Source organism: Cetorhinus maximus, chromosome 22 (genome assembly GCF_964194155.1).
Source record: "Cetorhinus maximus chromosome 22, sCetMax3.hap1.1, whole genome shotgun sequence".
NCBI lineage: Eukaryota > Metazoa > Chordata > Chondrichthyes > Lamniformes > Cetorhinidae > Cetorhinus > Cetorhinus maximus.
In genome coordinates, this window is record NC_135900.1 from 25,688,519 (window position 1) to 25,712,804 (window position 24,286).

The following is a 24,286-nucleotide window of genomic DNA, read 5'->3' on the forward strand; positions in this document are numbered from 1 at the left end:
GAGAGAGCAATGGTTTTGTGCTCATCATCAGACTTTAGTTCCAAATTTTTATTGAATCCAAATTTCACCATCTGCTGTGCTGTGATTCGAACCCAGGTTCCCAAAGCATTACCACTATACCACCTCCCCCCTAATAGGATTACAGAGTTGAATGCATGGCTCAAAGATTTATGTGGGAGAAATAGGTTTTGACTCATAGGGCAGTGGCACCAGTACTGGGAGCTGTACTGTTGGGATGATCTTCACCTGAACCATGCTGGGACCAGTGTTCTGGCGAGTTGTATAACTAGGGCATGTGAGAGGGCTTTAAACTAAAGAATGGGGGTGAGGGATCAAGTGAAAGAAGATGTAATGAATTAAAGGGGGAGGACAAGGCAAGAGAGCAAGGTAGCAATAAGGGTAATTATAATCAGAGTGGGGCAGGAAGGGACAGAGCGTACAAACTAGGAGTGAGTCAGCAGATAAGTCTAGAGTTTGCAAAAATTGTAATTGTATCTGAAAGCATTAGCATTCATAATAAAATGAATGAATTGTCACCTCAAACAAAATAAATATGTCTGATCTGATAACCATTACAGAGACGTGGCTGTAAGACGGCAAAGGCTGGGACCTGAATATTTAAGCGTACATGACATTTCGGAAGGACAGGAAGCTAGGAAAAGGTGGAGGGGTGGCTCTCTTAATTAAGAATGAGACTGGTACAACAGGGAGAAGCCCTTGATTCCAAATTTCAAGATGCAGAATCAGTTTGGGTAGAGGTAAGAAATAGCAAAGGTAAGAAGTCACTTGTGGGAGTAGTTTATAGGTCCCCTAACAATAACTGCACTGCAATACAGGGTACAGAGGGAGAAATAATGGGGCCTTGTGGAAAAGGTATGGTGATAGTCATGAGTGATTTTAATCTATATATAGATTGGATGAATCACATTAGCAAAGATAATCTGGAAGATGAGTCCATTGAATGTTTTTTGGGACAGTTTCTCAGAGCAGTATGTTCTAAAGGCAACCAGAGAGCAGGCTATTCTAGATCTGGTAATCTGCAATGAGACAGGATTAATGACCTCATGGTAAAGGCAGCCCTAGGTAGCAATGATCATAACATGATTGAATTTCGCATACAGTTTGAGGGAGAGAAGAGTGGGTCCAAGACTAGTGTTTTAAACTTTAAAAAGGGCAATTATGAGGCAATGATAAAGACAGCTGGCTAAATTGAGCTGTGAAATTAGGTTAAAGGTTAAGTCAGTAACAATGTAGTGGCAGATATTTAAGGAAATATTTCATAACATTCAGCAAAGATACATTCCAGCGAGAAAGAAAGACTCCAGGAGAAGGATGCGCTATCTGTGGCTAGTTAAGGAAGTTAAAGATAGTTTCAAATTGAAAGAAAAAGCATATAATTCTGTGAAGATTTGTGACAGGTCAGAAGATTGGACAGAATATAAAAACATGTTATGATCCCAGCTGATGTTACTACTGGTCAAGCCAAATCCCAGGGTGAAACCCAGCTTGATAGATCCTAACTTATATATTTTGTTTAGATACGTGGGGTGTGGCTACTGAACAGAGTCACAAAAGTCAGCTGGTGAACTTTTAACAAAAGAATAAAACATTTATGAAACCAGAAATGATTAACTATATTACAATACTCCTTTACCCATAACTGTGCCTTTACAGATATATACAAATTTGTAAGGATAACATAAGTTACAAAAGCTATCTTATATTGTAATGTTCACAGTTGGTTCATAATCTATGCAAACAAACAGGTGACCTGTGGTCAGGCACACCACACTCTGAAACCAAGTGACAGATGCCATCCCAAACAGATGCTATGGATCTCTCCTCAACTCCCCCCCAGACACTCACACCATGAGCCAGTAAGTCTTACTGAACTCCGTCTTTCACATGGGGTTTTCCAATCTCCACTCTCCAAGAACTCGCTTTGGAATCTTCACCCAAACTGACGCTTTCTCTTAGACGCCTTCTGCAAGGGTCCACCTCCAGGGTCTTGAACTCTCCTACCAATGTTCCTCTCCCCTGGGTCACCACATGAATACAAGCTTTCTTCCCTGCACTCCCTCTCACTGACTCACCACTGCTTCACATGCCCACAGCAAAGAGCTATAGACCTTCAGCTGTCTCCTTGGACCTTCTGGCTTCTTGCACGCTTATATCGCTTTAAATCACTTCCTGTAGCTTTTGTCTCTTTAGCTTGAAGCCTTTCTCTCTGCTCCTTACTGTCACTTCCACAGAACTGGACCTTTTCCAGACTCCCCTTCTTCCTTTGACTATAAGGTCTTCTTGAGACCCGTCCTTTCTGTCTCACTCTTTGGCCTTGGGACATTTTGGTTCTTTTGGAAAATCTGCTCTCTCTGCAGTTCCCTCTTCCAGTATCCAGTCTCTCTGGAATCCTGGCTTCAACTTCATTTGGGATTTGCTATCTGTCCCTCTGCTGTCCAGGTCTCTCTGGCAACTGCTTCCAACTGAACTCAAACTGCTTTCAACTGAACTCAAGCTGCTTTTCCTGGTTTTTTTCTGAGTGAGTGGGTGGGTCCTCTGTCTCTGGTTCCTGTTGCTAGGCAACAGCACAGTTTTTTAAATACTTTTGTTTGCTTTAACTCTCCTTCAAAAGGAATGCAGATATACAAACAGAGCTTTAGACCTGCTGTCTCCAATCAAAAATGAAATTAGATCCCAGGTTTCACCTTTTAACCCACAAATAGAAAAAAATATAATTTAAACTTAAACTTAAAGATATACCTTATTCCTAATACACCCAAATACACATACAGCTTACTTAAACTATCTCTATTTCCTATCAAACATCAAAGAATGCATTAAAAAATAAGGAGGGAGAAATTAGAGTTTGAGAAAGAGCTAGTTAGAAATGTAAAAACATAGTAAGAGTTTCTACAGGTGTTTAAAAAGGAGGATAGTAACTAAAGTGAGAGAGTCTGGATAATTAATAATTATGGAAAATAAGCAAATGGTGGATGAATTGAACAGATATTTTGTGTCTGTCTTCACTGTAGAAGACACAAATAACATCCCAGATTTAATTGTAAATCAAGAGGTGAAAAGGAGGAATTTAAAATAATTATAATAACCAGGGAAAGAGTACAGATGGACTTTATATATGGTCTTCAAAGAAGTGGCTGCCAAGACAGTAAATGCATCAGTTTTAATTTTCCAAAATTCCCTAAATTCTGAAAAGGTCTCATCAGATTGGAAAATAGCAAATGCAACTCCTCTATTCAAGAAAGGAGTGGGACAGAAAGCAGGAAACTATAGACCAGTTAGCCTGGCATCTGTCATAGGGAAAATGCTGAAATCTATTATAAAATAAAATATAGCAGGACAATTAGAAAATCTCAATGCAATCAGGCAGAGTCAACATGGTTTTGTAAAGGGAAATCATGTTTGACTAATTTATTAGAGTTCTTTGAGGAAGTAACAAGCAACGTGGATAAAAGAAACCTGTGGATGTGGTGTATTTAGATTTCCAGAAGATATTTAACAAGGTGCAACAGCAAATGTTAGTTCCACAAAATAAGAGCTCCTGATGTAGAGGACAACATATTAGCATGGTAGAGGATTGGTTAGATAACAAGAAACAGAGAATATACAAAAATGGGTCATTTACGAATTGGAAAGATGTAACCAGTGGAGTGCCACAGGGATCAGTGCTGGGTCCTCAGCTATTTACAATCTGTATCAATGACTTGGATGAAGAGATTGAATGTATGGTTGTTAATTTTGCGGATATCAATGAAAGGTAGGACAATAAGTTGTAAAGAGGTCATAGGCATCTGCAAAGGGATATAGGTTAAGTGAGTGGACAAAAATTTGGCAGATGGAATGTGGGCTGGGATTTTCTATACCTGTTGGTGTCAGACGTGTTCTGCGGCATAAGCGGACAATATGGCGCAATCATCTGCTCAGCCCACCGATGGTTTCCCACTATCGGATGTCGGGAACCTCATTGTAATACATCTGCATATCGCTATTAGCCCAGCCAACCGGAATCGTCCCTCCTCGCTGGATCGTCCGCCAACATGTTTCACAACAGTATATATAAGGCATGCACTTGGCAGGCTGCACTTCACTGGGGACTTCGAGGTTTGTTTGCCTACCTTGCTTCAGTAAGCACTCGCTGTCATCAGCGCCAGGTTTCACAGACAGCACCGCATCACTTTGAGGGGGGCTCACAGGCAGGTCTCTACCTGCCAGATCAGCCATATCTGGGAGGCTTTTCAATGGCTGCAGGGCTAGGGCTTCCTTGGGGAAGGGGGAGAAGTGGCCTCAGGCAAGGGAAGAGGCTGCAGAATGAGAGCTCTACTGTGGAAGGGTGTGTTTGGGTGCACATGTTGATCTGTGCAAGTGGCTGCAAGATGGTGAGGGCTGAGGAGGAGGTCTCCAGAGGAGATGAGGCCAGATGGACATGTGAGGGTATGTGTATGAGAATGGGTGGTGATGTCCCTTGAGCTGGCAGTGAGCGAGATGCCTGTGAATGTGTGACGGGCTTGAGTGTGAGTTTAGAGTGATGAGATGGTTGCCATACCCTGGCTGCACAGATGAGATCGTTCATCCTATAACTGCATTGGATGGCCAACCTCTTCTGTGCAACATTGGCACTGATCACCACTGCCACCACCTACCATGCCAGAGTGGTAATGTTGCTGCCCCTCCTGCGGCCAGGGCAGGGGTAGAGGACATCACAGTGGGCCTCCATGGCATCCAAAGGGTACTCGGCAGCTGCAGACTTCTTGCCTTTTGGGGTCATGTCTTCTTTGCTGCAGTCCTGTGCCGAAAGCACTGAGTACGGCTGCAGTTTAAATATGGTGCCTGGCATGATGAAGCGGCGAGGTGATGGTGTGGAGGGTGAATTGGAGACCACCCACCATTGAAACGGTGCATATCCCGGGAATGAATGTGGTGGGTTTGGGACGATACGGCGTGAAAAACCTCCATTGTGACTGGTGGGTAAAGCATCATTTTTCCTGCCTGCTACTGCACTTAGTGCAAATCTGGGATGATTCCACCCATAATGTGGGAAAATGTCATTTGTCCACTTTGGCAGGAAACATAGAAAAGCAGCATAATTTTTAAATGGGGAGAGATTGCAGAACACTATAGCACAGAGGGACCTGGACATCTTGGTACATGAATCGCAAGAAGTTAGTATGCAGGTACAGCAAGTGATTAGGAAGGCAAATGGAAAGTTGCCGCTTATTGCAAAGGGAATGAAATATATAAGTATGAAAGTTTTGCTACAGTTGTACAGGTCTTGGATTTCCAGAATGCATTTGATCAGGTGCAACATCAAAGGTTATTGCGAGAAGTAAAAGCTCATGGTGTAGGGGGTAACATATTGGTATAGACAGAAGATTGACTAGCTAACAGATAACAGAGGGTAGGTATAAAAGGGTCTTTTTCTGGTTGTAATGAGTGGTGTGTCACAGGGATCAGTGCTGGGCCTCAATTTAACAACTTATATAAGTGACTTGTATGAAGGGAGCGAAGGTATGGTTGTTAAATTTATTGATGACACAAGGATAAGTAGGATAGTAAGATGTGAAGAGGACATGAGGAGGTTATGAAGGAATGTAGATAGGTTAAGTGAGTGGGCAGTGACCTGGCAAATGGAGTATAATGTGGGAAAGTGTGAAATTGTCCAGTTTGGCAGGAAAAATTTAAAAAAGCATATTATCTAAATGATGAGAGATTGCAGAGATCTCTGAGAGGGATCCAAGTGTCCTAGTGCATGAATCGCAAAATTCTCACAAACTCAATAAGATCATGGCTGATATGTTTGTAACCTCAACTCCACATTCCCGCCTTCCCCCCGATAACCTTTCACTCCCTTGCTTATCAAAAATCTATCTAGCTCTGCCTTAAAAATATTCAAAGACTCTGCTTCCACCGCCTTTTGAAGAAGAGAGTTCTAAAGACTCACAAACCTCAGAGGAAAAATTTCTCCTCATCTCCGTCCTGAATGGGTGACCCCTTATTTTTAAACCATGGTCCCAGTACTCAATCCTCCCACATAAGGAAATATCCTCTCCACATCAACACCTACAGAAAGAAATTAGGAAATCTAATAGAATGTTATAATTTATTGCGAGGGGAATTGAATACAAAAGTAGGGAGGTTATGCTTCAGGTATAGAGGGCATTGGTGAGACCACATCTGGAGTACTGTGCACAGTATTGGTCTCCTTATTTAAGGAGGATGTAAATGAGTTGGAAGCATTTCAGGAGGTTTACTAAACTAACACTTAAATTGGGTGGGCTGTCTTATGAGGAAAGGTTGGACAGCCTAGGCTTGTATCCACTAGAGTTTAGAAGAGTAAGAGGTGACTCAATTGAAACATATAAGATCCTGAAGGGTCTTGACAGAGTTGATGTGGAGAGGATATTTCTTCTTCTGGGAGGATCTAGTACTAGGGGCCATTGTTTAAAAATAAGGGATCACCCACTTAGGGCAGAGATGAGAATTTTTTTCTCCCAGAGGTTTGAGAGTCTTTGGCACTCCTGTCCTCAAAAGGCGGTGGGAGCAGAGTCTTTGAATATTTTTAAGGCAGAGGTAGATAGATTTTTGATAAGCCAGGAGATGAAAGATTATCAAGGTTAGGTGGGAATGTGGAGTTGAGGTTACAAAAATATCACCATTGATTTTATTGAATGGCAGGGCAGGCTCGAAGGGCCGAGTGGCCTACTCCTGCTCCTAATTTTTATGTTCGTACTTAGAGCATTGGTGAGACTGCATCTAGAATATTGTGTTTGGGTCTCATTATTTAAGAAAGGACATAACTGCATTAGAAACAGTTCAGAGAAATTTCATTTGACTGATTCCTGGGATGAAGGAGAGGTCTTATGAGGATATGTTGGACAGGTTGGGCCCGTATCCATTGGAGTTTAGAAAAATGAGAGGTGATCTTATCGAAACATGTATGATTCTGAGGGGACTTGACAGGGTGGATGCTGAAGGAATGTTTCCCCTTTTGGGAGAGGGTAGAACTAAGGGACACAGTTTAAAAGTAAGGGGTCTTCCCTTTAAGATGGAGATGCAGAGAAATGTTTCCAAGGCTCATGAGCCTGTGGAATTCTCTTCCCCAGAGAGTGGTGGAGGCAGGATCATTGAATATTTTTAAGGTAGGGTTGGATAGGTTCTTGACTAACAACAGAGTCAAAGGGTACTGGGGGGCAGGGGGGGGTGGGGGGGGTAGGCAGGTAAGTGGAGTTGATTCCACAATCAGATGAGCCTTAACCTTATCAAATGGCGAAGCCAGCTCAAGGAGCCAAATGGCCTACTCCTGCTCCTAATTCATATGCTTGTATGTTCGCATGTAAGAGCTGAGAGAAAAAAAAGGCATAGAAAAGAACACAAGCAGAATCAGAGTCAGAGCAAGTGCAATCTAAAAGCATTTCAAATGGAACAGACAAGTGGAAAAAATGTCAGGAACCAATGTATCTATTTGTTTTACATTCAATTTGTGTATTTCCACTTTGGCATCTTATAATGTGTAATATATTTTTATTTAATGAGAAGACTAACAATACTAACTGTTCACTTAATATGGTGCAGCACCAATATGAAACCAATACTCACATGGGCACTCCCACTGTGGACAGCACCTGTCATTGTTCATTTGGACAGGCATTCCCAGAAATCCACAACTTGGCTGTGTCATGTTAAAAGGGCACTGGAAGAAATAATTTACAATTAAAAAGTATGTATCAAAAGATATATAAAATGTATAAGATATAAAAATTCATGAATATGTAGCAGTGACATTTGATCAGGTCTTTTTCCTGAGTTGTTAATAAGCTATTGCAAAATGTAATGTTTTGTTCTAAATACAAATGAGCAGTATTTTACAAATAATCATGGCACTTTGTTCCAAAAGGTTGCTGCTATAAAGAAGCAATGGAAGCCAAACCATTGAAAGAAAGGTATAAAATAACAATCTATGTTTCAGAGCACAGGATCACCCAATATCTGAGAACAACTGAGCCCATCATTGCAAAAACTCCAGGGGTTTAACCTTGGCGTGGTCATAGCTAGTGGTGAGTCAAGGCCCATCTAGCAGGCCTACATCTGTCCTTGCAGGGTAAAATGAATATTGCAAAGATTAACACAATGCCACTGCAAAAGGGAGGAATATTATGAGTTCTGCATTTATGTTATTTGACATTAGATATAAAGTTGGCTACAGAGACTTAGATTTTCAACTTGTCACAGTGGAAGAATTGGGCTGCCTCATCTGCCACTTTGGCACTGGAAATTTTAAGAGCTATTGAGGAGGAAAGAAAAACATTTGGAGATAGCTTTAATCGAGAATAAGAGGCATTTTGAGATAGCTTTATTTGGGAAGATGGAGAATTTCTAGCTGAGGTCAGAATCATGGGGCCAAGAATGTTAACAAATAAAGCATGGAGCATAGATAAATGTTTGCAGTTGGTTAGACTTTTGAAAGACATTGTTTATTTAGTTTTTTATAAAGCATAAAAATTAAGATCTTTGTGATTCAACCACTGCAGCACAAAGATTTTGGCTATTGTACATATTAAGGCTGTATAGCATACATTGGAATATTTGACAAAGTAATGGATAAAGAGCTAGCCACCCAAATGTCAAAGTCATCATATTTCATTATCAAACTAATATTTCCCCTAATATAAAGGTGGAGATCCAGTGCTATTCATTAAATTTTATTTCAGGACATTTTTGTTCTTGATTAAACTCTGTATTATTCATTGTGTTGATTTAATTTTTTCCTATCTCTTGAATGAATGGAAAAAAATTCTTTATTGATGAACTGAATGATTTGAACCAAATCTGAAAACATTGAATAAGAAACTCTCCATTCAAAACAGACACAAAAATAAAGCTGATATTTTTGAATAAATATATGTCATATGCTTCTATCTGCAGCAATTTCTTACATTACTCAAGTTAGAACTTTAACCTGTCTGTGACTTCAATTTGTACAGCTACCTCTTAAGAAACAAACAGGGACTTCCCAATGGCAGCAGTGGGGGTCTGGGCTTTCTAATATCCAGGTTTATAATGCCATTTTTGACTGGCATCAAATTTGCCTGCCCTGATTAGGTGATTTACATACTTCTGTCCAGGCCATTAGGTGGAGCACTTCATTTGCGGAAGCTAAAAACTGGCAGGGAAACATCCTCCATTGCAGACGCTTAAGTAATGTTGATAGCAGCAGTTTAAAAAAAAACCACAACCTAGAATGTCTAATGATCTTCTTGTTCGTAAGATAAGAGGCTTAATGATAGATAACTGGCTGGAAGGAGTATGAATCATGGGGATAGGTTGCAATAGTGAAGGGAGACACACAAAGATATAAAATATGAATAAGTGTAACAGAGAATAGATCAAATTAAATAATGTACTAATAAGAGCTTTCAACATGAAATGACAAGTTTAACCAAATTTTCCAAATTTAACACTTAAATCTAGAATTTTTATTTGTCACTTTGTACATTCTGTTTAAGGAGAAAAAAGGTTAAACTGCTCCTACTATGCATTGTGGCGGTGTCACTGACGGGGCTGCAGTTTGAGAATAAGAGGGTGCAGTTGAGATACCAAATGTAAATGCAGTTTCTGGTTGAGGACTCATTGTAGCTGCAGACGTAGGTGATGTCAGGTTTGAAGGAAAAGTCTGTGATGCAGAGGATGCTTCTGATGTGGTTTTCTCCTGAGTGCTTGTAGCTGAGACAGAAACTGGGGAAGAAGTCACTGCTGTCAGCAGTATGCTTTTTGCTGTCCCAGTTATGACACTTATTACTGGAGTCAAGGCAGCTCTGGTCGTTGTCAATGGTGCAACAGAATGCCTCGCGACCTCTTCCGTCGATGTTTCCGTCTTTCCCACAGTTGTCCGTTGCAGTGTTGTGATTTCAGTACTTCCAGTGGATGTACTGTCTTGGGTCTTTAATTGTGCTGGCTGGGCAGTAGATACTGTACCATGTGTTGAGTAAATAACCCCTTCAGATCTGTTGCTGGTAGCTATGGTTGAAAAAGCACTCTTTAAAGCTGCACTTGCGGAAGGCAACATTTTTTCAGTTATATAAACGGGAGTTCTAGATTGGCTTGTAACTGCTGCTGTGGTACTTGTTGTTCTGGTACTCCCAACAGAAGTTGTGGCAGCCCATGTAGAACTTAAAACTGAAGGTTCTGTTGATGTAGAAGATGTTGTGTAAGTTAATGCAGAGGTAGTTACAGGGGGTATTGTGGTGACTGTTGTAATTGTTGGAGCAGCTGTCAGCGGGGTTAATTTCACACTTGTATATTGGTCTGCAATGGCAGTTGTTGGTTGTCCTGATGTTGGAGTCAACAGTGTCGTGGATGAACTGTATGCTGCTGCTGTTGTCACAGATGTGGTTGTCGGCTGCAGATAAGGCAAATCTGTGGCAGTGACATTGATACCTGTTGGAAAATAAATAATTGATGCATCATTCACAGATACATGTGCTTCAAGTTCAACCCATAAGCATTATCTTTTCCCTGCTGCTTCTATTGAAGTTGACATCCTTTCAGATATTGTTAGAACAAGAAGCTAAGCACTGTTGTTCTTTTCCATACACTGGTTATGAATCTAGGGCCATAGGATAGGCTCCGACTGATTAAATGTGTACTTTTGGAGGTAATCACTTTTAGCTGGAGCCAGAGGCATTAAGGTATTTATAAGAAACTATTGAATTATCAAAACGGTAGTTATTCTGAATTTAGTACGTCTTCGTTATCTGATATTTAACGGTATCATTTGACTGATTAGAATCCCTGGTATTAACTATAACATAAAAAGACAAATAATAACTGCTGGGTTTGTAGTCTGTACTCTTAGCAAAGTGACGTTGGGGATGTGGACTCCTTCACTGAAATCGGAGGTGAGGGCAGACTGAAATTTTCAAAGCATTAATGTTAAGCTATGAAATAACTGACCTAGAAATGCTAAATGTTCATTACTGCTCCTCTTCTTTAGCTTGTTTGTCGCTCAACTCAATCAACAATAAACAAGGAGTATAAGAACTTGAAAATAAACAAACTAAGACACTCACAGTCCTCCAGGTGAACACATCTGTGTGTGACTTCATCAAGAAGCATGTTCTTTGGGCAATGTGCCATACATCCTTCTACCCTGCATGAGGAAAATAGACAGGCTTATTTCTGCTTACTCAAGGACATGAGACCCTTATATTCCCTCCCGAGTTCTCCTTGGTGTCTCTGAGCCATGCATCAACTCTGGCTGTGTCAGCAGGCGGGTAATCTGTTCACAAACCTCCCCCAGTTACCAGTCACTATCAGGGATAATGTCTCCAGCAATTTTCTCTTCCATGGGAAGGCACTTTGGAAGGCATTTTTACTTAACTGACCCACAGGAAGCAGGTCGGCCAGGAAGTTGTGGGGAACCCACAATTTTGGATTCCCCCACACACTATGGAGTTTCACCGATGAGTTCCAATGGACCTCCAGTCAGGCAGACAGCCAGTCGGTGGCAGCAGGTAGGTCCGTGCCAAGGAGGCGGAGGTTAACTCCAACAGGGTTGGGTGGGATGGTGGTTGGGGGGGTAGGGGTTTGCAAAACAGAGAGGGTTCAATGGGAGAGGAAGAGGGGTAGGTGACCATGAAGGAGTCATCAGAGATATGGAGAAAAACAGATCAATTGGATTGGGGACCTGATTGGAGGGGAATTTGATCAGGTTGGGGGGGTGGGGGATCGATCTGGATTCAGGGAGGTTGGAGGCCTCATGGAGGGGTAGGTTTCAAGTCTGCCGGGGAGCTCAGAGGCCTTGGTGGGGAGAGGGGAATTGCAGTCGTGGAGAGGGGTGAGTCAGATGCATCGGGGTTAGGGTGAGCAGAGCTCGGAGACTGGGCCTCGGGAATCGGAGACTCGTGGTGTGACCGGAGACCTCAATAGGAAGGTTGTTAGGAGGTACTTGATTGCAGAGGCTCCTGAAGCAGGCACCTAGATCCAGGAGGTAAACGTGAAGGCGCTTACCTCCTGAATCCACCAAGTGCTTGCTCAACCAACAAAAGTTGAAGTAAACACCTGAACAACATTGAGGTTTGTGGCCTCATTATCATATTTAACGTTTCAAACTAATTCCTTGGAGATGGTTGGTAGCATGCCCTCCTTCCGGACTCAGTTAAAGCTGGAAATGGACAGGTCAGAGGTGGGTTCAAATCAGGAAATGATTTCTCGGGCTTCAACCTGACCCGAACAGGGCCTTCTTTAGGTTAAACCTGCCCCCATTATTTCTGCTCAACATTTCCCCATTGCAGCAATGCTAAGATTGAAAATTCACCATTAATCCATGCAGTGCACTGGTTCTCATCCCCAACCTAAAGGTTCAATTAATTATTGCTATTTGTTAATGTGAAAAAACCTGGGTTAGATATTTAAATTAAATATAATGTTTAACTTAAAATAAAAACAGAAAATGGTGGATTCAGCAGCTCTAACAGTTTCTGTGGGGGGGAGGAACAGAGTTAACGTTCAGGTTGATGCATCCCTGACCTGCTGAGTGTTTCCAGCATTTTCTGTTTTCATTTCAGATTTCTATCATCCGCCACATTCTGCTTTAATGACATTTAGCTTGCTCTGTTGCCTTTTTCACTGACATTTATAATTAATTAGGAGAATATTGTGCAACTGGATTTATATTTGGATCTACTGCAATAAATTTTAGCCACTTCTGTCATTTAGACTTAAATACAAAAGCTCCACCAGCTTTGGCTGGTCTGCTATATCAATGGCTCCGTGTGACATCAAAGTGTGCCACCTGGTGGTGAGGTAACAAAGTTCAGTAAAAATAGATAATCCTGGATATAATTGGAAAGGTTCAAATAGGGTATTGCAGCAAATATAAATACTGATTTAGCAGTTCAAGGACTTGAGGAAAAGGAGGTTGGAGATGAGGTGGTAATTTTCAAGGTTAGAAATTGTAGACATAATTTCTGAGGACTGGGTTGTTTAAGTGGTTTTGCCAGGGAGTTAGCCAGTACCTGAGAAGGAATAACGTGCATTTTCAGTTAGCATGGGGCACAAGGCTAAATGGTCACCAGATTTAGACCTGGGCTCAATGGAGAAAGAGATGGGGGTTCATGGACAAGATGAGTCCAGAGAAGGCATGGGGGAGCTGGCAAAAAAAGTAACAGAAATTAGGAGTGGGGGGTGGTGGCAGAGGGGAGGGCAGAGGGCAAAGAGAAAAGAGAAGACAAGAAAATGCAGAGAAGAGAACAGCAGGAAACTGCGAAGTTGGGAGATGAGGAACGTGTTAGTGGGAACTGTATGGAGAGACAGGAGACAGCAGAATGATCCCAGGGGGAAAGCTAGCATGAGCCAGTGAGTTAGAGGCAGGAAGTAACTAAACTGGGGTGGGGTGGGGGGGGTGGGGGCAGAGTTTCCAGGTGTAAACTGTTGGACTGGGGGGGATACTTGGTGGGGCATGTATTTCTGAACTGTTGAAAAGGATTATATCAATAAAGTATCTTAATGTTGAAGGAATAAGTAATGTTTAGATAATATTTGTTGTAGGTAATACTCCTACTGAAAACCAAAATGTCACTTTTAGATTTAAAAAATCTAAAATTATGAAGTGTTTAAAAATAACTGGAGTGTGTATCTTCTAATGTAGGGCTGAATTATACCAGCCATTTGGAGATGGTCAGGGAGATGGGAGGGCTGGTAAAATTGTGGGACAAGGCACTGGGGCAAGAGCCTGACATCCTCCCACCACCATGGCATATGGTGGGAACCTCAGTGGTATGACTAAGGATGTCAAGCTGCCATCCCTCTAGTTGGACCAGCAGCTCTGGGAGGCAAGCTGCCATCCTCAATTGAGTGGCAGTCCCATTGACAACCTGTTTTCTGGCCATCTTGTGTTTCTCTCACAGGTCCATCAGCTACCATTCCATCCACAAACCCCCACCCCCACTCCCCAGAGAGGAGTCCAACCTCAGAGAGGAGGGGAGCCCCAGTTGCCTGAGGGTACACAGTCAACACTGGCATCTACCTGGCATTGTGGAAAATTGTCCAGTTATGTCCTGTACACAAAAAGCAGGACAAATCCAACCCAGGCAATTACCGCCCCATCAGTCCGCTCTCCATCATCAGTAAGGTGATGGAAGGGGTCCTCAACAGTGCTATCAAGCGGCACTTGCTTAGCAATAACCTGCTCACTGACACTTAGTTTGGGTTCCGCCAGGGCCACTCAGCTCCTGACCTCAATACAGCCTTGGTTCAAACATGGACAAAAAATCTGAACTCCAGAGGTGAGGTGAGAGTGACTGCCCTTGACATCAAGGCCACATTTGACTGAGTGTGGCATCAGGGAGCCCGAGCAAAACTGGAGTCAATGGGAATCGGGGGAAAATTCTCCGCTGGTTGGAGTCATACCTAGCACAAAGGAACATGTTGTTGTTGTTGGAGGTCAATCATCTCAGTTCCAGGATATCACTGCAGGAGTTCCTCAGGGTAGTGTCCTCGGCCCAACCATCTTCAGCTTTTTCATCAATGACCTTCCTTCCATCGTAAGATCAGAAGTGGAGATGTTTGCTGATGATTGCAGAATGTTCAGCACCATTCGCGACTCTTCAGATACTGAAGCATTCCATGTCCAAGTACAGTAAGACCTGGACAATATCCAGGCTTGGGCTGACAAGTGGCAAGTAACATTTGTGCCACACAAGTGCCAGGCAATGACATCTCCAACAAGAGAGAACCTAACTATCGTCCCTTGATATTCAGTGGCATTACCATCACTGAATCCCCCACTATCAACATTCTGGGGGTTAGAATTGACCAAAAACTAAACTGGACTAGCCACATAAATACTGTAGCTACAAAAGCAGTGTGTACCATCTGCAAGATGCACTGGAGAAACTCAATAAGTCTTCTTAGCCTGCACCCTCCAAACCCACGATCACTACCATCTAGAAGGACAAGGGCAACAGACACATGGGAAAACCACCACCTGGAAGTTCCCCTCCAAGCCACTCATCATGCTGATTTAGAAACATATCGCCATTCCTTCACTGTTGCTGGGTCAAAATCCTGGAACCCCCTTGCTAACAGCATGTGGGTGTACCTACACCACATGGGCTGCAGCTGTTCAAGGCGACAGCTCACCACAACCTTCTCAAGGGCAGTTAGGGATTGGAAATAAATGCTGGCCCACCCAGGAACATTACATCCCAAATGAAAAAAAAAACACCTTACAAGGCAGCAGTCACCAGCCCAAAGACACACACTCCGGTGGGTTTTAGTGCGGAGATAGATCGGGGAGCACTTATTGAAGACCACAGCACCAGCGTGCCAGAGGAGGAGTTTGAGCCAGGGGTGTCTGTTGATAGCTCACCCCAAAGTGGGGAAGGCAGTGGTGGGGTTGCTGTGCTGGCAAGCGAGGTAGAACCCCCTAAGTATGTGGACCAGCAGCGGCAGGTAAGTACTCATCTAGCTAGGTTTCCTGAGGCATTGCGAGATCAAGCACTCTGAATGGAGGAGTCTGTTGTTGTCATGACCTTGCCAATGTCCTCGATTGGAGAGTGCATGATAAGCACCCTAGGAAGAGTGGCCAAACCCGTGGTAAGCTCCTTGCACCAGCACGTGCAGTGTATGCAGGAGGTGAGACCTCATGCAAAGCAGCGAGATTGCCTGTGCAGCTTCAATAGCTCCAGTGCAGTAGTGGGGGAGGAGCAGCGACCACTGAACGAGCTCTCTCGAAGGTGGCAGATCAATGGCTTGCAGGGATGGCACCAGCACCACAGTCTGTCCAACCATCGGTACTGTTATGACCCCAGCTGAGATTACCCCTGGAAAAGCCTGATCGCAGGGTAGAACCCAGCTCAATAGATCGGTACATCCATCGGCACACCACCCCAAGGGCTCTGTATTCAGTGGAAGAGGATGAATGCTCCATGCTTTTGGAGGAAATCTCACCATCCTGATTCCTTGGCCCCTCAGCCAGATGCTCCATCTGCTAGCTTGGTCCAAGCAAGGGCGATTGTCCCTGCAGAGATGCAGATAGTGCAGTCTGAGGTAAGGCCTCAACCGGTCCCTGCACGACAAGGTCAACCATCACAACCCTCACAACCATACAGTCAGGGATGTAAGCAGCCTGCCTCCATCTCCTCCATGGCAACAAGGGGAGCACTACATAGGAGTATCCGAGAGTGGAAACAATGCGTTGGTCAGAGCACTAATGGAATCATTCAGGTGTTTAGATAACTTGTGTTAAGAAAGAAGCTGGAAATGTGTAAATAAAACAAATAAACACCTTTTCCTGTGGAAAATAATAACTATGCACAATATATTTATAGAGCTTTGGATATGTCCATGTAGTCCAAAGTCCTTACTGTCTCAGCCGACCTGAGCTGTGCATCCACATGTGGTTTATCAATCCTCTACCAGTCTGGATTGCAGGATCCTTCCAAAGGCCTTCCCTTGGTATAGTCAAGCACCTACTCTGATCTCCTGATCAGCTTTCAATCTCATGGCAGAGTCTCATCACTTGAAGCCCCATTGTATGAGAAGGCCTCTGGCACTGATGGCATCCTGCATAGACACCTCATAGCATGTGTATGTGGACAACTCCTCCCTCCACTCTGGGAACCCTCCTGTTGGCCTTCCACCTCACCCTTCTCATGGATACATAATGCTTCCTCCTCCTCGTCTTCCCCATCTAGGGAGAGCCCCTTTCCTCTTCATCCTCTGAATGAAGAACCAACCCTCTTCTCGGTGCAGTTTGTGAAGCATGCAGAAGACCCACAATGATTTTGAGGACTCTGTGAGGTGCATTTTGTGGTGAGCCCCCTGAGCAGTCCAGGCACCTGATCTTCATCTTTAAAAAGCCAATGGACTATTCAATTAATGTTTTCATGTGGAAGTGGCTCTCAATGTACCTTCCCTGCGGTTGGGCCTGTGGATGTCACAGGAAAATGTGAGAAGTCATGTTTTCAGTAGGTAGCCCTTACCCCTGAGTATGTGGGGGTGAACTGGGGAGGCAGATCTGAAGATTCTTGGCAGCCCAGATGCCTTGAGGATAAATGATCTTGGCAACTGCCAGGTTAGCAGGTGCAGACATATAAAACCGTTTTGCAGAGGAGGTACACATTCATGGAAAGGTAGCTCTTTGGTAGCCCTCTCAGCATTCACATAGGGTGCCCTTATTGCCACGTGTGTGCTGTTGACTATACCTCACTTTTGGGGGAATCCTTGGGCGAGGAGAATCCTGTCACCATCTGTGTCTGCATTGCAGCATCTGTGTCAAAAGGGATGAAGTGCCCTACCCCAGCAAAAAGGGCATCGGCTAGATGCACCTGTGTGCTGATCACTGTGAAATCCACAGAGGTCAATTGCAAAGCTTTGGAAAGAACAAGTCATGAAGAAATTGAAGGTCACCTTCAAGGCCACTGGGAGTGCATGCCTCTGGTTTCCCGTTGGCTGGAGTTCTTCTCACAAAAGGTTGGAAAGTTCAGCCACCGCCCCTCGGGACAGAGGCTTCCTTCTCTGGCATTGCCTCTAGGTCATATTAAGGTATGTTACTCTGTTCCTGTATAGCCTCTCAGGTGGGTTGTTCCCCAGCATTACACACCTCCTTCTCACATGCACCTGGCGCCATGGTGCCTCCCTGCCTTGGAGCCGTGCATGTGGCCGGCAAGGCATTTCAAGCTGCTGTTCTGCTCCACCCATGCCTCTAACTACTGCAGATTGGATGGGGCTGCACCCATTCTCGATTGCAGATTTTAAATGTGCTTTTACTCAGGAGGCTTAGCTTTAAGGCACAGGGCTCCTTCTTGCTGGTGTTCAGATGTGCTGGGTATGGATTTAAGGGAATCTTTCCTCCACTCTCCCTTCCCTGCCAGACCCTCAGCTTGCTTGCAGGCAGCGCTTGGTGGTTCAAAAGTTGCAAAAAAGCATTGTGGATAGTTGCTGCACTTTACTCGTGACCTCTTCTGAGCTGGCAAACATCTTCGTGACTCAGAGAAGATGTATGTTTATTTAACTCACTAAACGCCTGAGTCCCAACGAAAATGGCAGGAGTTAGGAAATGCAGTTTTCATCCCCACTTATACTGGGGAGCCCAATGTCAGCAGCCATCCCTACCCGAAAATTTTGACATAATTTGTGTTCAACGGCATTCATTTGCACTCATTTGACATCAATTGAACTCAAAAACAATCATTTAGCTATCATTTAACATTGTAAGTAACGTTACTGACATAAATGTCATCAATTGCCCCAAACCTCAGCACTCAAAGGTTTGCGATCAGCAACATCACTTAAACATTCAGACGCCAAAAACAGAGTTTATTTTCCATATTTCTGAATTTTGATAGCGTCAAACATCCTAAAACTGAGCTAACTCTAGAAAAATCAGACTCAGTTTTAACAAAGGTTTTAATGAGCTAGTTTTGTGTTTTTCTTTCTAACTTATAGTGCAGTACGACCCTGCCAGCACCACCCCCGCCAATGACCGCACACCCCTCTCTCCAGATTTTCCCTCCACCGCTCCCCTGGGGCAATTTTCTCCCCCACCATCCGTCCACCCCGAATCAATCTTCTCCCCCACCACATCCCCCAAAGCAATTTTCTTTCGCCCCTGAAACCCCCACCCACCCCCAAATTGCAGTAATTCTCTTCCGCTCTCTCCTCCTCCCCTCTCCTCCCCCTCTCTCTCCCCCTCCCTCCTTCTCCTTCCACTCCCACCCCCCGTCCCTCTCCCCCGCTCCCTACCCCTCCCCCTATTCTCTCCCCCGCCCCCACACTTATTAGTTTAAAATCCATATGGCTACCTTACTTATCATTTCTGCTCAGACTCTGGACCCATTCTGGCTCAGACGGGGCTCATCCCGACAGTACAGTCCCAGTACAGGTGTCAGGGTTTCACGAAACGGAACCCCACTTTCTCTGACCTCCTTCTGTCGAGTGGTCACCTCCCTGATCTGACTGTCCCCATGCCAAATTGCACATGTTTTGGGAAATAATCCCGAGATTAGAGGCCTTGAGGTCCTGTTCTTCAATTTAGCTCCTAGCTCCTGGTATTGTCTAAACAGGACCCCTCGTCTACACTTTCCTATGTTGCTGGTCCCAACTTGGGCCACCATTACTGGGCCCTCCAACATTCATTCACTTCGAGATGACCCTCGCCTTGATACCAGGAAGGAACTCTCAGTACTCCTCCAATTCTGGCCTTTTGAGCATCTTCAATTTTAATTGCCCCACCATTAGCTGCCTTGTCTTCAGCTGCCATGTGGGTATCTCAACCCTGCTTATGCTCTCTGTCCCCCTGATTATTGCAATACGGGTCACGGGATATAGGCTGCATTTTCAAAATGACTTATCAATAATAAACATCCAGCAACAAAAAAATGGGTTGTGGGTTATATTGCATTCAAGTAAGTAAATACAAACAAAAAATACGAACTCCTGCATTTTTAACATTTATAAAATCCACAGACACTTACGGTGATAGAAACTTGCAGGCTGTTGCATGAGGGTCACTGCACGTTTTGATGCAAGGACTGGCGCAGGCCTCATATCTATATTCACACATTGTCCTGTATGGTATAACTTCGCTGCTTTCTGAAAGAAAATGATTTTAAAAAAATCTTGCATTAACCTGTAGCGCCATTTAACACTCAAAAATATTGAAGAAACCCCTGAGTGACTTCTTCATTTGCATAAAAGTAACCCAAATTTCTGGGAGATAATATACTTTTCTCTAATGTTTTGTTACTGCTGCTTTAAAACGCAGTCATTGTAAACAGTGACCCAAAGTTCCCAAGGAGCCTGGAGCAGCCAGGCGAGCAGCAGAGGGGGTGGGAGGTTCAGCAATCCATAAAAAGACCAGCTCTGAGAATGGAAAGCGACAAATAGGTTTTCAATTGGGAAGGTGGCGGTTTTATCCTCCTCCATAAATTGACTGATGTTTAAAAGGATGTAGGAGAAGCACAATTATGTTACTCACTAGATTTCTCACAACTCCTGTCTCTTAAGCACCCACCGGCCTGAACACCAGAAATATGCCGATGTCCAGATCAATGGTGGGGCACAAAGTGTCTACTCAGGTGTTCGGATGAATCTTGGCCTCACACATGTCAGAAGACTCAAGACAGCAGAAATGCAATTATAAAAGGGGCTGATTATTACAATTTGGAGAAGTTGCAACCAAGGTGCCAGCTTCTGGCATCATGGGATGGATTTTTGTTTTGGGATTGGTAGACTGGCGTCCAGTGAATTTTCAGGTCCGGACACGGCATCTCATCAGCGTAAGACACCCAACCCAATTTTTGTGGGGATGGCCAATTAGTGACCAGGGACTGCGCTCATCATCTAATTGAGGATGGTGGGCTCCAGCAGTGCCACATTGGCAGCCCCACCGTCTAAAGTGGGAACTACAATGTAGGTAAGAGAGAGAGAGAGAGCGTGCCTTATGGTGGAGGCAACCTCTGAAGAGAAGTTGAAAGGTTTTGACATGTAAAAAAGCCACAGCTGCCTGGCCGCACTGTGGTGTGATGACCATGTTGGGTGGAGGCGAGGATCTCTAGCAGGATTAAGTGAAAGATGCACTACCCCATCCTTCCCACAGGCCAGCTGCTGCCAGGCGGCTGCCTCCATATCCTGACCATGTTTCGACCTCAGGGGAGGAGGGGCGGTGGCCACAAACCTGCGGAATGGCCTTAATAGATGTCACAATGATGGGAAATTGTGACTGAGTGAGATCTACCTGTACCTTCACCAGCTAACCAAAGAAAAATCGAACCATTTAAAGAGGACCTGTTTTCTTAAAAAATACAAGAAAAGACACTGAGCAAAAATGGCTACCATTAGTCACCTGATGTCAAGTATTGTAAGTTGACCACTTTTCTGGAAACTATTTGGACTGCATTGCAGACCTGTCCTGACATGTTGCATAAAATTTCACACCTGGGAGGTGGGGGAGGGGGGGAATGTCAAGGTTCATTTCAAAAAGGAACTCTTGAAAGGGAACTGCTAACCAGCCAGATACACCCACCAGACACTCAAAGCATCCCTTGGAGGATGAAATAACCCCATCTCCTGTTGGTTTCTGCTATCTTGAAATGTGTCAACAGTTTCTGAGATGAAAGATCAGAAATGTGATTACTTGTTCTACAATAATGACTGCAGGACATGTTAATCAAATTCCTTTTGTGGAATATATAGGCAGGAGGTTTAAGAACTGGTTTAGCCAAGCCAGACACAGAGAAAAATAAAAGTCACATGGAAGCACTGCTGAAGGGAACACAAAGAAATATCTCTCTCTCTCTCTCTCTTTCTCTGTCTAAGAAGCTAAAATTGACTCCAGCAAGGCACCTGAACTTCAATTCCTTTAAAATCTTGGAGTTGAAACCAACTAACTTCAAACAGCCACAATGTTCAACAATCTACACTTCAAGGACAAACAAAGGACTTGATTGTATATTCTTTTAACTTTCATTTGGACTCTAACTTTTCCTACTTCTGAGACCTGTATGTGTGTCGTTGCATCTTTTATTAATTCTCCTCTGGTTTGGTAGCTAATAAATCTATTCTTTCTTTGACTCAAGAAAACCTGGTCTGATTTGCTCCTTATTAAAAGTAAATACATTTGGATTGGAAAAGGCATTGACCAATCAGAGTCAAGCTGCCTGGTTTAAATTTCAAACAATGCTTGGCAGTTAACTGTCAGTCACCATTAACTGGTGCATTCTCCATGGCAACTCCTCTACCAATCAGAGTCCACTTGCCAACCAATCAGCATTCTCTTCTCATATAGTATAAAGTTGTTGCTTCCTCTGACATTGATATTCTTGCAATTGTCCTGATGAATGCAAGACAAAAAGCTTTGACAAACTGTCTTTTCTCGGCAATACTCAAGTTCTGTGATACCAAACCATTGTAAGAGACTTTATTAAGGCCTGAAAATGTAGCAACATTCAACTCTTCAAAATGGGGTTCAATTGAACTCAAAAATAGATCTATGAGTCACTGAGCACAACAAATTGCACTTGTAGTTCAGAATTTAATTCAATCGTTGGGAGTGGGCTGGGAGCCCGGGTAGGGAGGTGACTGTAGAATTGGGAGAGAGGACAGGGGAGGGCAGGTGGCGGAGAACCCATCACTCCCCAACTCCCTACGATTAAATCAGGGGCAGGAAAGGTCGAGGACAGCCTTCCTAACTGGAAGCCAATTGAGGCTATTAAGTGACAAATTAAGGGCCGCTTAAGGGCCTCATCCTGCTGCTGTTAGTATTCTACCAGTGTGAGGGGAACCCTACACCATGCGGGGAGGCCATCCTGTAAAAGCTGGTGGCCTCCCGGCGGGCTCAGGGATGGGGGGAAGGCCTCCTGATCAGGCACTCTGTTGCCCACTGAGGCCGTCACCAGAGGTAAGGGCTGCCCCCGCTGAAAGCTCCCATCCCTTCCCTCCACAACCACCCCTCTGCATCCCACCCCACCCACCCCAATCCTCACCGGGGCTGTCTGGCTGGCCCCAACAAGCCTCACAAACTTATCCTAATTCCGAATGCTCCTCCATGGTAGCTGGTCTGGGCCTCTGTGGTCCCAACAATGCTCACTGCTCCAAAAAGGGACAGAAGCCCCGACGACAGGCAGTCAACTGCATGATGTCCATGGGAACATATTGGGGCCTCCGAAAATGACCGCAGCAAGGTTTTCCCCGGCTTTCCGGCTGGTGGACAGGTTCACAGCCGCACCCATTAAATTCAGCACATAAAGGGCCTTTAATTTTGAAAAAAAGTCTCAAAGTGTTTCAGAGGCCTAATAAAAACAAAAGGAAATGAACGCTGGGCCAAAGGAGCGGCTCACCAAAAGCTTCATCAGAGGTGGTTTTAAAAGACAGGGAAGCCGGGGGGAGAAAGGTATTTTGTGAGCCAAAAATTTTCAGAACTTAGGGCCTAGCCAGTGGGAGGCACGGGTGGCCAATGGCAGTGCAAAAGAATGCACAAAAATCAAAAGAACGCAGAATTCAGAGGTGTTGTTGGGTTGGAGAAGGTTATAGTCATAAGAAGAGGTAAGGCCATAAAGGAATTTAAACATAAGGAATAGGATTTCAAATTTGAGGTGTTGGTGGCTGGGAGCTAAGGTCGAACAGCAAGAGCAGGAGTGAATGGAACCTAGTGGAGGTTAGAATATGGGCAGTAACATTTACTATGAAATTTATGAGCATGGAAAAAGGGAAGACAGTCAACAGAGCATTGTAGTAACCAAGTCTGGAGGTAACAGAAGAATGGATGAGACTTTCAGCTGTAATTGAGCTGTAATGGGGCAGAGGTGGACAATATTTCAGAGATGGAAGTAAACAGTCTTTGAGGGAGATGATATAAGGTCAGAATCTCAGCTCTGGGATGAATAGGACACTAAGGTTATGAATAGTCTGGTTTATCCCAAGACAATGGCTGCTGAGGGCAGAGAGTTGTTGTCAGGGTATGGAGCAACCTTCGGAAGCTGAAGGAAATTGCAGCTTGTTCAAATCTGGATGTCGGACAAGCAGTCTGAAAACACAGAGATAGTGTAAGGGTAAAGGGAAGCAGTCAACATGTATGTTGAAATTCACCCATAGCCAGGATTTTCCGTTCCAGTTTGCGGCAGACATCATAGTGGGCGGGAGCGGAAAATATTGGGAGATCACAAAAATGGGTTTCACATCGTCATAAAACCAGTTTGCGATCATCCGCCCCACCCCTCAACAGTGGGCTGTGTTTCCCACCGCCACACGTCAGGAAGCTACTTTCAATACATTAGAATCTCATAATAAGCTCTGTGCACCTGAATCATCGCCCCACGTTGGATCATGAGCTCACGGGGACATGGAGGGCACCCAATGCCAGTGGCTATGAAAATGACCACGATGCTCAATTTTTACACCAGTGGCTCTTTTCAGGGCTTCACAGGTGACCTCTGTGGGATATCACAAGCCTCCAATAACAAATGCATCCATGAGGTCACAGATGCCATCTTCAGGAGGGCACACAACTTTGTGCATTTTACCCAGATCTCAGGTTTCCACAGGTGCAGGGTGCCACCGACTGCACTCGTGTGGCACTCAGATCTCCATCGCAACATACGGTCAACTATGTCAACCACAAGGAACTCCATTTGCTGAATGTGCAGCTGGTGTGCGACCACCTGCAGGCCTGCGCATGGGTTCCAGGGAGTGTGACCTACATTTTCAGTCGGTCACAGATCCCTGAAGTCTTCCAGGATCCATAGAAGCTGCAGGGATGGCTCATCGGAGACAA

General features: G+C 44.2%; 1 protein-coding gene across 1 annotated transcript in view; it reads right to left on the minus strand.

Moving 5' to 3' along the window:
* Window positions 1–24,286, minus strand: part of otogl (otogelin-like) — a 198,979-nt gene that overhangs the window by 48,493 nt on the left and 126,200 nt on the right. The window contains exons 31-34 of the mRNA XM_078568563.1: window positions 19,491–19,608; window positions 11,082–11,161; window positions 9,545–10,449; window positions 7,612–7,705 (exon numbers count right to left, since the gene is read on the minus strand). Coding sequence (XP_078424689.1) covers window positions 7,612–7,705; window positions 9,545–10,449; window positions 11,082–11,161; window positions 19,491–19,608 — 1,197 coding nt within the window. The remainder of the gene's footprint in view (window positions 1–7,611; window positions 7,706–9,544; window positions 10,450–11,081; window positions 11,162–19,490; window positions 19,609–24,286) is intronic.